This window comes from Poecilia mexicana, unplaced genomic scaffold (genome assembly GCF_051168715.1).
Source record: "Poecilia mexicana isolate PSO_F unplaced genomic scaffold, ASM5116871v1 scaffold_4, whole genome shotgun sequence".
In the NCBI taxonomy this organism is placed as follows: domain Eukaryota; kingdom Metazoa; phylum Chordata; class Actinopteri; order Cyprinodontiformes; family Poeciliidae; genus Poecilia; species Poecilia mexicana.
In genome coordinates this window covers 31,135,257-31,150,235 of record NW_028263373.1, presented here as the reverse complement: position 1 = coordinate 31,150,235, position 14,979 = coordinate 31,135,257, and the positions used below count along the sequence as shown (strand labels likewise).

The 14,979-nt window shown below is 38.7% G+C and overlaps 2 protein-coding genes across 3 annotated transcripts in view; one reads left to right on the top strand and one right to left on the bottom strand.

The window, feature by feature from the left end:
• kdm4aa (lysine (K)-specific demethylase 4A, genome duplicate a) overlaps nucleotides 1-14,979 on the bottom strand; it is a 34,303-nt gene that overhangs the window by 5,847 nt on the left and 13,477 nt on the right. For both annotated transcript variants that reach the window (XM_014976175.2, XM_088005199.1), the window contains 10 exons: nucleotides 14,521-14,617; nucleotides 13,716-13,900; nucleotides 4,780-4,984; nucleotides 4,554-4,630; nucleotides 3,497-3,552; nucleotides 2,684-2,792; nucleotides 1,474-1,662; nucleotides 1,174-1,344; nucleotides 814-933; nucleotides 44-136 (listed from right to left, as the gene is read on the bottom strand). In XM_014976175.2, the coding sequence (XP_014831661.2) occupies nucleotides 44-136; nucleotides 814-933; nucleotides 1,174-1,344; nucleotides 1,474-1,662; nucleotides 2,684-2,792; nucleotides 3,497-3,552; nucleotides 4,554-4,630; nucleotides 4,780-4,984; nucleotides 13,716-13,900; nucleotides 14,521-14,617 (1,302 nt within the window). The remainder of the gene's footprint in view (nucleotides 1-43; nucleotides 137-813; nucleotides 934-1,173; nucleotides 1,345-1,473; nucleotides 1,663-2,683; nucleotides 2,793-3,496; nucleotides 3,553-4,553; nucleotides 4,631-4,779; nucleotides 4,985-13,715; nucleotides 13,901-14,520; nucleotides 14,618-14,979) is intronic.
• On the top strand, nucleotides 10,540-13,265 carry LOC148160040 (uncharacterized). Its single transcript, XM_088005200.1, has 4 exons — nucleotides 10,540-11,628; nucleotides 11,757-11,912; nucleotides 12,370-12,462; nucleotides 12,608-13,265. Exons 1-4 carry the CDS (start codon nucleotides 10,612-10,614, stop codon nucleotides 12,926-12,928), a joined length of 1,587 nt encoding a protein of 528 aa, XP_087861326.1. The 5' UTR covers nucleotides 10,540-10,611; the 3' UTR covers nucleotides 12,929-13,265.

Here is a 14,979-nt window from a genome sequence, read left to right as displayed (position 1 = left end):
GCCACAACATTGGTTTGTTAAATAAAGGTGAATTTGAACCCACCAGTCTGGATTTGACTCTCTTGGGAAGTTCTTCGTCCAGAGTGTAGACATCATCTCTCTTGGCTGTTAGCTGTGAGCCATCTTCAAATTCCACCTGCGGTTTGGAACAACAGCACATATTAATATCTATTTTTTCACAATTGTGACATTTTGATTCATTTTATTTATGATAAATTATCACAAACTGCAAATAATTAATTAGCTAATCAACCAAAATCTCATATATGGCTAATAATAATCAAAGATGATTTTTTTCTTTACCACAAAACACTCCAAATTAATAATTTCAGCATCCACTGAACCTTAACTATAATGCTATAATAAGTTCATGTCTACGTGACATTTGGCAATTATTCATCTGAATGAAAAAGTTCTTCTTTGGGGTTCCTCAAGGCTCAGTTTTCAAACTAATTTTGTTCAGTATCAGTATAATCTCTCAATCTCATATTACTTTGGATTCCTGTTTGGAAAAGGATAGATTTAAAAATCTTATTAGTCTTTAAGCCACTGAATGGAATCAAATCTTAATAATTTCAGAGCAATATGTTAAATTCAAACCATGTAGATTTCTCAGGTGATCAGTTTTGTTTACTCTTTGTTCTAAAAATTAAGTCTAAATCTAAAAACAAAAGTAGTAATTACTTTCTGTGTCCCTTATATATTGAACAATCTCCCTAAATAGATAATAAATTATGCAGTTCTTACTAGTAAGAGCATAAAGTCAAAAATTATTTTGACACAAACTGCACAAAGAAAGAGAAAAATACTTACCAAGTACATTTGAATAATATGAGCTGCCACAAACTTGGCCCCGTAGACCAGCCCATCTGTCCAGCGCACCTGAACCGCTTCACCCTGCGGTGGAGGGCCAAGCTGAGCACAGTCTTGATTCTGCGCAAAGAAACACACACACAAACTGATCAGTCACCTTTAACACTTTCAAGTGACCTCTACAGCATACCTCTAGCTTTTATAAAGAAGCTACATTTAGGCTAATCCAAAAAACTGTTCTGTCTAGTTTCTAGTTTCTAAAGCTCAAGACAATCTTGATGACTAAAATGAACAATGCCCTTTGCATTTCTGCTTACTATACTAGATGTTTTTAATGCAAATAAGACAAATAAAACATACCACAATGTCCTCCGGGAAGAGGTTATCACTGAAGGAGCCGTCATCAAAGTTGACTTCATAAAAGGTCTCTTTTGAGAGCTGAACTACATCACACTGATAGTAACGGCCATTCTTGTGCTTACAGATGACTTTCTGACCCACAGTAAGCTCATGCATTGCTGCCTTATTGCGCTGCAGTAGAAAAAGCCACAAATAGAATTATTAATGCATAATCATACTGAGTAGGATCCATTCTAAACTATAGATAGATAAAAACTAAACTAATGTTGAAGAGAGAAAAGATCCTGTGCAGCAGTTTACCTCAATCTGAGCAGGACCTTTGTGCCGACAACAGGTCACATGGACCACAAAGGGCCAATCATCTGGCTGCATCAGTACCCCAGCAGCCTGGGCGCACGTAGGGTGGTATGCAGTGGGACAGCGGCCATGAGAGCACTGCACACAGCAGCCAGATGCCTTTTTCACGCGTTTCTTGCAGTAGTAACATTTCTGTGAAATGGAAACACAGCAGCCTGGGCTCAGCAAGCCATTAAAAATAGCTAAAGAATAGGAAATATCCTGTCTTTACCAGTTGTCAAATGTTTGTCTTTTCTGAGTCACAGAGCTGTAAGCATGTCTGAATGACACATCCTCTCTACTAAAGCTCATTGTTTTTTCACACCTGTTAGCTTGGGGGGGTTAGTGTATCGTTAGAAAGGTGAGGGTTGGGGGAGTCGAAGAAGAGATGGTGGGGGGGGAGCGGGACAGTCGGACAGATGAGGGCGGCTGGACGAACAGCGTATTGCAAGAAGGAGGGGGAGGTCTGACTGTACGCTAACCCCCTCTGCCCTCCAGATATGCTATTTTATCTATATAATCTGGATCTATATAGTAATTTCCACTATCAGTAATGTGTCTACCAGAGGATTCCTCTGGTCATTATCTTTCATTAGAGCCTCACTGATGACTGTATGTTGAAGCACTGAGGAATTACAGTCATTTAAAGTTTGTATATCAGATGTTGTCCATGTGTGCCATTTGGAGACTCCAAATGGCACACATGGACAACACCTGTACATCCTCATAAATAAACATGTCCAAAATGACATTTCTTTTTTGTGCTATTTTTATCAGTCTTGAAGTCCACGAGCAGAATACTTTATTCTACAGATTTATTGTATTTTCCAGTCCATACATTCAACACTCAACGTACATTTTACAAGAAATAAAAATGAAAAGTCTGGGTGAAGCTAACTTTTTCAAAAAATTTTGTGTTACAAACATAATAGCTACAAACTACTGACAGTTAAAGTATTTTTGACTGCAAAAATAGAAAATGTAGCTTGTCATCTTCATAAAGAGACCAAGCTTTTGCATGCACTCCAAATTGTTCAAGAAGAGCGGCTGATTTAATTTGGGTATACCTTTTCAGTTGCTTTCGGTGATTTTGGGGGTGAGCGTTAAGGGGTTAATACAAAGTTGTTCCCTTTACTTAATACTTGCAGCTTCTGATGACACCATGTAAACTCACCAGTTTAAATCTCTGTAGAGGGATTCCACTCAGATCCACAGGACTTCTTTCAGCAATGTTGACAAAGCGCGCCTCCATTACTGCCACAGCACACAGCACATGTACCCACCTAAAAGACACACACTTTGTGATGTTATTTATTCCAACTGGTGCATTTACCAACATACATAAAAGGGCAGTATTATGTATACAGAACTTTGTGGGGTTATGAGTGGTGAGTATGGGGTATTTGGGTGATTTAATGACTATCCAATCCCATGCCCAAAGTAAGAGCTGTGTCTGCATTCTCACCACAAAGTCGATCCTTTTTACCTTCTCTAGGTGGTTCAGGTATCTGATCCAGATGGCTCTTGGCTGCCCTTTTAGAGCTTTCAGTAACCCTGGGGAAGACTCCAGACTATGTTTTACATACAGCTTGGGTACGCCTCACCATACACAGGTCATATGTGAAACATGAGTGTGAAACATTGGTGTAAAAGTCCTGCCAGGGCTTTGAAGACAATACTGTGGTGGTAGAATATCTTCACATCCAACCCATGAAAATCCCAACTTGAAATAATTTGGTCATATTTGTTGCTTTGCCTGGTCCAGACTTTGTATTCCAACTCACTGTGGCTTTAGGTGCTAAAAATCTACTCATTTTGCCTCTGGCACAGATTAGGTGAAGTTAGCTAAATGTTGGCATTTACATGTTCTGGTTTATTTCCTCCACCCTCTCATGTTGTGCCTCCCCTGAAGAATTCTGGCGTCCCCAAGGGGAGACACGCCCCACACTTTGAAAAGCACTGTGTTCTAGATAACCCTGGAACTTACTTGTCATTGGTGGTTTTATGTAGGGCTCCTCCTCTTAACAAACACAGGCAGCAACTCTGCAAAAAGAACAAGTCTCATAAAAGGGTCCAGTCAAAAAATGTCACTTTTGGTTGGAACCAGTAAGCTTATTTGTTCTCTGCTGGCATTATTTTTAAGAACACGTTCTAGATCTGAAAACTTTGAGGTATTATTTACTCAGAGAAATGTTCAGATGGCACAGACAAGGTCTACTAATATGTTATCTTGACAATCTTGATGTGAGATAAAACAATCTAAATTTCTTTGTGCATTTAAAAGAAATTTGAAAACCATTATGATGATGGCGTTTTTTTGTGTTGTGTATTTTTTGTGTGTATTTTTTTGTTGAAATATGTCTGCAGTAGTATTCTGTGCCGACTAATTTTCTTTTTATGCGAATAAGGGTGAGATGTTAGAGGTTTATATTTTTCTCATCCTTTTCATTCATGACTTCTTTTAGGGGTTACATGAACTATTCATATTTATTATTGAGTGAATAAAATAAAGAACAAAATGAAATAAAATTATATTGCTCAAAAACTACGACTTTTTATTCAGACTGTACATATACAGCGCTTCATTTTACAGATTTCTTCCGTTTGTGTTTTGTCACTTAGATAATTAAGACAAAACAAAATTAGATATAAGATAAAAATGTTTAAAAAATCTATGATGATTTCCTTAATAAAGGGAAAAAGTTATCCAAATCTGACTGTTAAAAAGCAATTGCTTTCAGGCCCCTTCGTGTTAGACAGATTCTATTTACTGTAATGAAAAAAAAGTCATCATTAAAAACAGATTTTTGTATTAATACAGTGTATCTTTGTCTGATGTTAAAATTTGTTTGGTGACCTAAAATGCCTAAGTGTAACAAAAGGCAAAAACTTAAAGATATTGTAAGGAAATCAATACTTTCTCATAGCACAAAAAAACTAAAGAATCCAAGAGGCATTCCCATGCTGAATTTATTTTTGTGTTATAACACCTCTCACAAGGTTACTCTCAGGAAGAACCAACTGTAACTCATTTTAATACCAACCTCATTCATAGCATTGGCTGTACATCGTGCACATTTCCACTCGCTGCTCACACTGGCTGGGTTCACACCGTAGCAGCCTAAAGGATGCACACACAAACACACAGCAACCACACAGGAAAGTAGGGATTATACAGCATCTATAGCTGAATCATTTAAAAGTTTAGAGCATGTAGAGCTATAAAACGAAGTTATTTTGTGTAGATGTGCAGCGTGCTGGTTTACTGACTTGTATGAACCCAAACACTGCACTGTGAGCAGCAGATGAGAAGGCTGGTTCCATCTTCCTCTAAATAATGTGCAACAGGTTGTTCTTCACTTTCTGCGTCTTCTTCTGTGGTGATGGTGAAGCACATTTCTGGGATAAGAGGCTTGGTCTGCATCCTCCCACCAGCACCAGCGACATGACTGTCCACGCTGCTGGCACACTCTGCCTGTAAGCAGACACAGAAAGGAAGGGAAGACAGCCATTTTTCTTTCCAACTTCTGACTACTTCAATTGGAGAAAAGTTTCCCCAATTTCAAACTTTGGCTGAAGTGGCGCTTGTAATTCTAGCCTACAGCACAGTAGCAGAGTGCGGATTCATCCTCCAGATAAACATCAAAACCATGACACATTTGATTCTCTATTCAGCTTGTTGAATATTTAAACCAAATGAAAATGAAATACAATTGAATGACATTAATATAATTTTAAAAATGGATAAAAATAGACTGTGATTTTTTTGACCGCATCTGTCAAAATGAAGAACAATGAAAAAGTCTAGCACGATATCTGCCTGCTAAGCTGCCAGGTAAGCTACAGGAACTGTTCTGAAAATAGAAAAGCATTTATGATACACATTTGTGTATGTTACTGGTATGCATTACTTTAAGAGTAAAAAAAAAAAAAAACTGTGTAAATCTCTCATTACAACGTAGACCCCTGCAAACAAGCGTGGCCTATATATGCAGGTTGCACTTGTGCAGAAGGTGCAGAGTATATTCAGGTACAGTCAATAGTCTGGAAATTACAATATTTCATATCCCCAGACTGAAAACATTTCAAAAGAAATGTCTTAATGCAGTTATTGCCATGCTGAGAGCAATCAGAAAAATAAAGTCTGTCATTCTTACACTGGAAAAAGTGTAGCACAGAGTTGTTCATTCAAGCTAATAATTTACATTGAATACAATGTAAAATAATTGACTTGGTTGTGAAAGTCTATTTTTTTGCATTCTGAGGTGTCAATTTTGATTCAGACTGAATTAATAAGACTTCTGAAGGGAAGAAAGCAAATATTTTGGTTCCTCTCAAAACATGCTGAAAGGAAATGATGTCATATTTTCAATCTGAGTCACGTGAGAAGTTGGGGAGAAGTGCTTGGAGAGCTTCGTCCGTTTCGGCATGGGGAAGAAGGAATGATTAACGTCCGAGCACGTTATCAAAGAATAAACCCGCAGTAAGTACTAAACTAAGCTGATGTAAACGTGTCTTAACAAGCCTACAATTGTATTAATGCAAAAGACCGAGTTAATGTCACCTGGTTAGCAAGCTGAAAGTCCCGCCTAAATGTGGGTATCCCAGTAAACGCTTTATTTTTCGCTGGGTTAAATGTGGTGTAATTTCTGAACTTACACGTATTTCACGAGAAATATAACTATGTGTACATTGTTCGGTTGTAGCTGGAATTAATCAAGGTAGGCATAATTCGTTACCAATCAATAGCTTCCACCACGGTTAGCTCGGCTACACGGTGAACTTGACTAGCTTAACCCATGTAAAGCCATGTTAGCAATTAGTTAGTCTAGTGTGTTTATACCACTATGATTGTAAAGTCCCAGTTTGTAAATGGTAGCGAGGCCCGTTGAAAATTAATGGTGTTTTGTGCATGCATTATACTTGTATGGTATGGTCGGTGATGTTTCCCAGTGTTCGCCATGCTGGTTTGTCCAACTGTTAAAACGGTTTCACAGGATATGCTCTCGGTAAGCGAATCTCCTTGTTAAGCCTTAAACTTTTTGTTCGGCTCTACAACTGGTTTTCATGCATTTTGTTCACGACACTGCCCCATTTACTGTAGGTTAAGAACTTCATTTTCCGAATGCATTGTGTTTTCAGAGATATGTCATGGCATGCTGGCAGGTATCTTATGAAGTGTGATTTCGCACGCGCTCATTGTTAAAATATCGTTGAGCCAGTAAAACTGTTGGGTTGCAACGTTCAGAAAAACCTAATGAATGTGGAGACAAGATTAAGTGGACCAAACGATTTAATTAATTAATTTATTTATTTTATTTCAGTCGAAGTGGTCTGCAAGATCAGTGTGGCAGGCAGAGTGCTTCAAAAAGTGAACATGCCAACTTCAACCAAGCTTACTCTATTAAAGCAAATCTCTAATGAAAGGGGGAGGGGGGGCAAGTACAGTGTTGCATTTGCCTGCAGTCATTTTTACATTAGGGTGGCTCTGATTGTAAGAGCGCAGTAGTAGCTATAATGATGTTGAATGAATGAATTTCTGTGTATATCTTAGTTCATACAAAACATGCAGCTCAATGTTCTTTACTACCGCTAGACTCAACATTGTATTTAGATATATAGATTACCAGACTGTCATTAAAACTAAACAAACTAAGATTTCTGTTCATTGCATTTTCTAAATATTTACTGGTCTGCTTTCCTTTTTTTTAGGTTGGATGTGGAAATGCAAAGAATGCAGCAAGCATTTTTCAAGAAGATCTGAGATACTGAAACACTTGAGAATTGACCATCGGTTTCACGGTAGGCGGCGTCCCTATCCATGCATCCACGCACAATGTCCCTGTTCGTCCAAGACATGGAATGGTCTTCAGAAACATCTCTCTAGAAATCATCCTTCTCTGGAGTCCCAACAAAGACACTCTTCTTTCAAGTGTTACATTTGTGGAAACAATCAGCTTTCTACTGAGCACGTTTTTTTCCAACATATCTATGAACATCTGAGAAAATATGAAGTAGTCCCATGTATGTTTGATGGTTGCTCATACAAAACCAACATATACAGCAGTTTCCGGAGCCATAAATGGAGAAAACATCAGTCATGCACCATTAATGACTTTAAAAGTGGAATAGTTGTCACGTCACTCATTTCCAATCCATCTGACTATGACTTGAATGAAGAAATAGAGCTAACCACTGAAGAGTCAAGAGATTTGGAAAGGGAAGTTGAACTGAAATTAGCTTCACTTTTACTTAAATTAGAACATACATATTTAGTCTCGGCTACAGCTGTAAATGAATTGCTTGAGGAGCTAGAACATCTCATTGGAGATGTCTCTGTGCCGGGTAGTATAGCAGCAATTAACCAGCATTTGGAAGATAATAATTGTCATGTGGAAGCATCTGTTGTTCAACAATTGGCCACTTTTCTTTGTTCTTCACACCCAATTCATAAAGCAATAGGGAAACAAGGGCCATTGTCTACTAGTTGGAAGCGCAAGTCATATTATAAAAGAGAATTCTGTGTAGTGTCTCCCTTGGAATACATTCTTGATAAAAGAAACCAAAAATCATTGCAGTATGTATCTGTGCTGAAAACATTGCAGCAAATTCTAAATTCAGATGTAATTCTGGCAAAAACTGTGCATTTGAGAGAGAGATATCAGTCACCAGAGAGTGATCAAACAGTATATAGTTGTCCTTTTGATGGTGATTTTTTTCAGAAAAACACACTTCTGTCTGCAGACTGTGCCATTTCACTAAATCTTTATGTAGACGAGTACGAAATCTGCAACCCAATTGGGACATCACGGAGAAAACATAAAATCTGTGCCTTCTATTGGACTTTAGGCAATCTGATCCCTGGTTGTCAGTCTTCACTGTCATCAATTTACTTGGCTCTTCTAGTCAAAAGTGATGATTTGAAAGTGTATGGCTATGAGACTGTACTCGAGCCACTCATAAGTGATTTAATTTCATTAGAAGAGCACGGTGTCTTTTTGCAGAAGTTAGGGAAATGTGTTAGGGGAACGATCCAGTGTGTGATAGCCGATAACCTTGGAGCACATGGTATTGCTGGGTTTGTTGAAAGCTTTTCAAGTGGTCACCTGTGTCGATTTTGTACAGCATCTAGATCAGAAATTCAAACTAAAACTGTAGATAGTGGAGTGTTTACATTAAGAACAGAACAGATTCACTCAGAACACCTTAAAATCCTTGAACAAGATTCTCTAAGTAATTTCTGTGGTGTCAAGAAGAGATGTGTCCTCTCTGAGAAACTCAGTCATTTCAAAGTTACCACGGGTTTCCCCCCAGATGTTGTCCATGATTTATTTGAAGGAATCGTACCGGCAGAGATCGCCCTTTGTCTTTCTGTTTTCACATCCAAGAAGTACTTTACTCTTGCATATTTAAATGAGTCCATACTAGCTTTCCCCTTTAAGTGGACAGACAAAGTTAATTGTCCCCATCCAGTGCCATTGAACTTTGCATCTCGAAAGACAATAGGAGGCAATTCTCACGAAAACTGGAGTCTCTTAAGGTTTTTCCCATTCCTTGTCGGCCAAAAGGTACCTGTGGATGAACCAGCATGGAAAATATTGGGTGACTTAAAAGATCTAGTGGAGCTTATTGTCTCACCTGTCCATACAGAGGAATCAATCGCGTATTTGAATTTCAAGATATCAGAGCACAGAGTTCGACTTCAAGAGGTTTTCCCAGACTACCGTCTACTGCCTAAGCATCATCTTTTGGAACATTATCCTCAGCTAATTCGTAAATTTGGACCATTAGTCTGTCTTTGGACTTTGAGATATGAAGCCAAGCACAGTTTTTTTAAAAGAGTTGTTCGTTATACAAGATCTTTAAAGAATGTTTTGCTGTCTTTGGCGGAGCGACACCAATTTCATATGGCACAGCAGATATTTATGGACCCTCAAAAACCTCTTCTGGAAGTGTCAACTGTCTCAACTCTTTCTGTTGATGTGTTAAAAGAAGATATTGCACAAGCTATACGGCTCAAGCACCCAACAATGGATAATGTGTGCCTGGCTAAAAGTGTCACTTTCAATGGATTCAACTACAGAAATGGAATGATACTTGCACATGGGTCTTTGGAAGGGATTCCAGAATTTACTGAGATCATCCACATGTTTATTCTGAAGGAGAGACTTTTTTTCATTGTTAAGAAACTGAGAGTGTGGCACTGGGAACACTTCAGGGCCTTCGAAGTTGAAGTGAGCCCTACCAATGACATAATACTTGTGGAATCAGATGAACTGACTGATCCATATCCCCTGGTAGCTTACACTGTGGGAGGAGTGCGTTTCATTACCCTGAAAAGATATATTCAAATTTAAGGTATGCATAATATTTTTCTCTTTTTTAACATTTAAGATCTGCATATTCATGAAATCATTCTATTTTAATGTAATTCATTCTACTTATCACTTTTCAAAATCTGCACTAAACTGACACTGTACTAACTTAAAGGTAGAGTATGCATGGTGGGCAGAATGGGTATTGCAACTATGCAGCCCATTGCAACTGTGCTGAATATTTCTAATGGGATATTTTCCAGAATATTTACTTAGTATTAACCTTGTATTTACTAGGTGACAAAAATGCCTACTTGAAATTTGAAATGAATATTTAGAATGGCATGGTGGTGGTAATTATTTGTGAAAAAGGTAACATTTGTGAATGGGCAGCATGTATTAAGGAAATTAACTTCTAAAAGAATTACATGACCTACCTCTAATGTGGCATGGATAAACCGTGTGACTAGACTAACCTTGAGGGGCTGACATACTGTGACAATGGACTAACAGACAGGGGCACTTGTACTGATATAAAAGGGGTGCATACGCATTGTTTTATATTAGATTAACTTAAAGGGGCACTGATGCACCTTACTTATTACAACTCAAAGCTTTCATCTCATCTGTATGTTGACACAAGGTGGTTGTGAATGTGAATTAATAATTTCTCTTTCCTTCTGTCTTTCGTTTTATTCTCCTGCCACCCAGGTTTTGACTCCAGCTTCCTGAACATCACTGACTGTCAGGGCATCTACATCAACAACTCGAGATCCAACTTTGCAATATGGCGACTCCCGTCCGACTCCTCATCTTGTTGGGTGACGAAAGCGCTGAGAGGATGGAATTATCAAGGGTGCCGGACACAGTTGAGGAGCTCATTGAACAGGTCAAAAATGTATGCAAACTTTCTGGAGACATCAGGCTGCAGTACAAGGATGATGACTTTGGTGGAATATTTGTTAACTTGAGCGCAACGTCCATGATCAAAGACCTTACTACAATCAAGATCATACAAGCTGCTCCTGATATTGTTCTGAGTTTCATTGAAAGTGTCCCATCTGATCTGAGTGACTTGGACACAAGCCTTTCCTCACGAAACACTGATACAGATGACACGGTCATACTCAGCCACAGCTCTGACAGTGAGGGACTGAGAAAAGAGCCGTGGCCAAAGGAATTCATCATCCCGCCTTTCTCCCTCGAAACAGAAGGTCAACTTCGGCGAGGGAATTCAGAATATGCACAGAACCAAACCAGACTGACACCTTCATCAAAAATGCTGTCCGACATACTGGAAAGATTGGCAGAGAAGATTTTTTCCTACAAGGCGTACCCCACTGATGCAGACCTGAGTGATGTTGCAGAGGCTCTGACAGGGAAACATCCCTGCCTGAGACAACCAGACTCCTTCAATGAGAGTTATGGATGGAAACTGAAGCTCAAGAGCAAGATGAGCAACTACCGCACTCAGCTGAGGTCACATGGACTTTCGTCTGAGCTCATGGTGAACACACTGAAATCCAAATCACGAGAAGATGCTACTCCCTTCCCAGCAAAGAATGTGAAAAAGGCGAGAAGAGGTGAGACCAATTACTATCCTCAACCCAGCGGAGACAGTCCAGAAAACCTTGAGAAAGAAAGAGCATCTCTTCTGACTGAAATAAAGATAAGAAACAATGAGAGAACCATACGGGAGAAGATGGCCAGGACTTTTCAGTTCAGGAGGCAAGAGATTGTGGATCAGAAGCCAACCATCGAGAACCTCATGGAAAGATGGCCAGCTTTATTTCAGATGGAAGAGGTACACTTTTTACAACTTTTTGTATACTTAAGCCCATAGATGAGAAAATGTTTTTTTTTTTTTTTTTTTCTTTATTTCACATTATTCTTAAATTTTAAGTGTATTTCGCAATGTTTTCTTGTGTGCAGGTTGATGCAGAGTTTCTGCGGGTTACTGCTGTTCCCCTCCTGACCAGATTTATGGCGCACCTGGACAAGCACTCCCCGCAGCTGCTGAAGATCTTCAGAAAGAAAGGAGGGATCACTAAAGCAAAAACTGCCACGATCCTTGAGTTTCTTGACCAGGTATGATGTGCAGTATATAATTAGCCACTAACGACAGCCCTCAATCCTTCTACATGAAGAGGATGTGCAGATGATGTGCAATTGATGTACATGGCATTGTTATTGTGTGCCAAGTTTTGCACCATATTCACTATCAACCATTTAAAAACAGAAAAACATGTGCCACCTATGAGTACATTAATGTGTAGTAGCGCATAGAAAATAATTTCTGCACCTGTCACTATAGGAACCCAAACAGGAGCCATCCAGTCTGTCTTCATATTTAAAGAGGGACTACTAGTGACCTCTGGCAGATGTACTAGAATGGCTTTACATTTTCACTGCTTTCAATTAGTCTGCCATGGATTCAGTATTGACCAGGCACACACTGTAAAAGCACTGTTTATGGTAGAGCTGGGAATTAAGTTGCTAGACTAGTGTACACATCGCATAATAACCATTTTGATTGTCCCTAAAGGGTGCTGATGCAGATTTCAGAAGGGAGTGTATCCTCAAAGCTCTCATCATCTACCTGGGAGAACGTGTTGAGGACCTTATAAAGGAATACATGGTATGTCCAGATATTTTCTGTCACAATGATGATTCAACTTTATTCATCACGGGAGACCACCTATGCCATTATACAGTATATAGTGATTAATGAGGTGTGCCAGACTGCAGTTGTTCAGTTGCATATTTCGTATATTTTGCCTCAGGTCTCCCAGAAAGATCAAGCCGAGCAGGAGCTGGAGAGGACCATCATGGCAGTCTTCGTCTTCAGAGAGAATTCAAGCCTTCTACAGCAGCCCCAAGACGTTGGGATTGTCATTGATGGTGTGGAAGTCCTCAATGAGTTGCCTTCTCTTGCAGCTGGAGTGGCAATGCTCTTTGGACTTTGCTATGCTCTTAACATGGAGTATCCACAGGGTTTCAGGTTCACCTTTGAGGCCCTTCAGAAGATCCTGATGGAGCTTGGTTCCAACAAGATGACTTCCAAGATTCGCAAACTCAGTGGTGAACTCAAAACTGCACAGTAGTGTATATTTGTGTGTGCTTAATGTGTGCATGTAGTTGCCACTGGCATCTATTTAAGAGGTAGACCACCTCACAGCACTTTGTTATACATGGAGTGCTTTTGTTGGAATTTTAGTTCTTTGATGATGTTTAGAGATGCAACATTCCTTCAAGTTCAGATGTTTGAACAGTACAACAACAGTGAATGCTTTCTGTCCATTTAATTTTGCTTGATAAGCCATATTGTCTTTATTTCATTGCTCTGATGTAGAGCAACAATGACATGTTTATATTTGTTTGTCTGAACATGCAACTTTGTTTGTCCTTTTTTACTTGACGAATAAATGGCTTAGAAAAAAACTGTTGCTGGAGTGTGTTAAGTGTGATGTGAGTGATGCAAATTGTTTGAAACCAAGTTTATGAAATATAAAAAAAAAGACTTTCATGGTGCCAATGAATTAATTAATGCAAGGTATATATATTTGATGGGTTCAAGTTAAATATATTAGTTTGGTTCAAAAACTAAAATGTAAATAATTTAACTTGGATAAAGGTGAAGAATTAATATTGGGTCAAGTAAAGTAATATGGTTTGAGTCAATATTAAATAGTCATGTTGTACCAAACCACTTTATTTAGATTCTGTGAAGTCAAATATATTAGATGCAACAAATGGACATCAATTTTTTTAATTTAAGCTGGGCCACACTTTTTCCAGTGTATTTTGGTATGGAGAGAAAAAGAAATGCTTCAAAAGAATTGGAACAAAACACCTGAACACTGTTCAGGTCTCTCTGATTGAGAGGAATACCTGTTGATATGTTTGGAAGAGCATACAGATGGAGCAGTATGGAGGCTTAGAGCCCATGCGTTGGTTGTACTCCCTCTCTTTCTTCAGATTGGGAGGGCTACTCTGCCACAAATGGGTCAGAGGTTTGGCCCAGCTGTCCCCTTCGACAGTACCTGCCTCCACTGGGGGAAGCTCCTCCAAAGCATCTGTGGCAGAAAAACAAATGCATTCATTAAGTTTCAATATACATGTTGTTATGGATAGTGAGCTATTTAAAATAAATTGTCTAAATTATTTAAATTTGTAGATTATTTATTGTAAACTATGTAAAGTGAAATTTCTAAATTAAGAATGATGCAGATTGTTTATGGATGTTTGTCTGTTTTGATTAGCTCTGTGGGTGGTTTGTATTTTTGTTTGTATTATTTTGCACTTTGTTTGGGGTTTCTTTGTATGTACCTCACGGGCTGCCGTAGCTAATGGGGGCAGGCCCTATAATAGCTGGCAAAATCATTGTACCAATGAATGACTTGAACGACTGTCAAAAGATGTTTGGCACAAATCAATGCTTAGTGTTCCCCAGTGAAAGCAGCAAGGTATGTTTTATTTTGTTGTTTGTGTTTTAAGTTTATGTTTTGTATTCTAATGTTTGTATATGTTTTAGTTTTCATGGTGACTGATGATCCGCATCAAAGAAAATAAACAAAACCTTCAAACTCACCCGTCCAGACTGCTTGAATTAGACCCCAAGACTAATTCAAGTCTTGGGGATCAGCTACACATGTGAACAAGAAAGATTAAAGGAAAACTTAATGTCAGGACAGACCTTTTTCACTGCTGTTATCTTTAATGTGTGGGGGGCGTGGCAGCTGGTCTGGATTACTTTCCAGCTCTGCATTAGGAGGCAACACTTCTGCCACTTGCTGGAGGTACAGAGAACACCAGCAGAATTAGAATGAAAAGTCACATGTTCTGCTAAAAGGTAAACAGTATGAGCATGTATGTTCCAGAAGATCACAGAAAAGAAATGATTAAAACTGTCCATAATGATAATCATCAGATTTAGAGGGTATGAATTTTGCACATCTTAAAAACCATGTTAACTTGTGTTTGGTCACATCTCAATACAGGCAATACCAACTGAGTATTTTAACAACAAATATTGTTGCTATATATTGTTGATGTAGAAGTATATTAAGATAATACATTTATCAGAAACTACGGCACTACAACAGGTTAAAATACTTGAATTATCTGGATTGAGGTAGAATCAGATGCCAACACT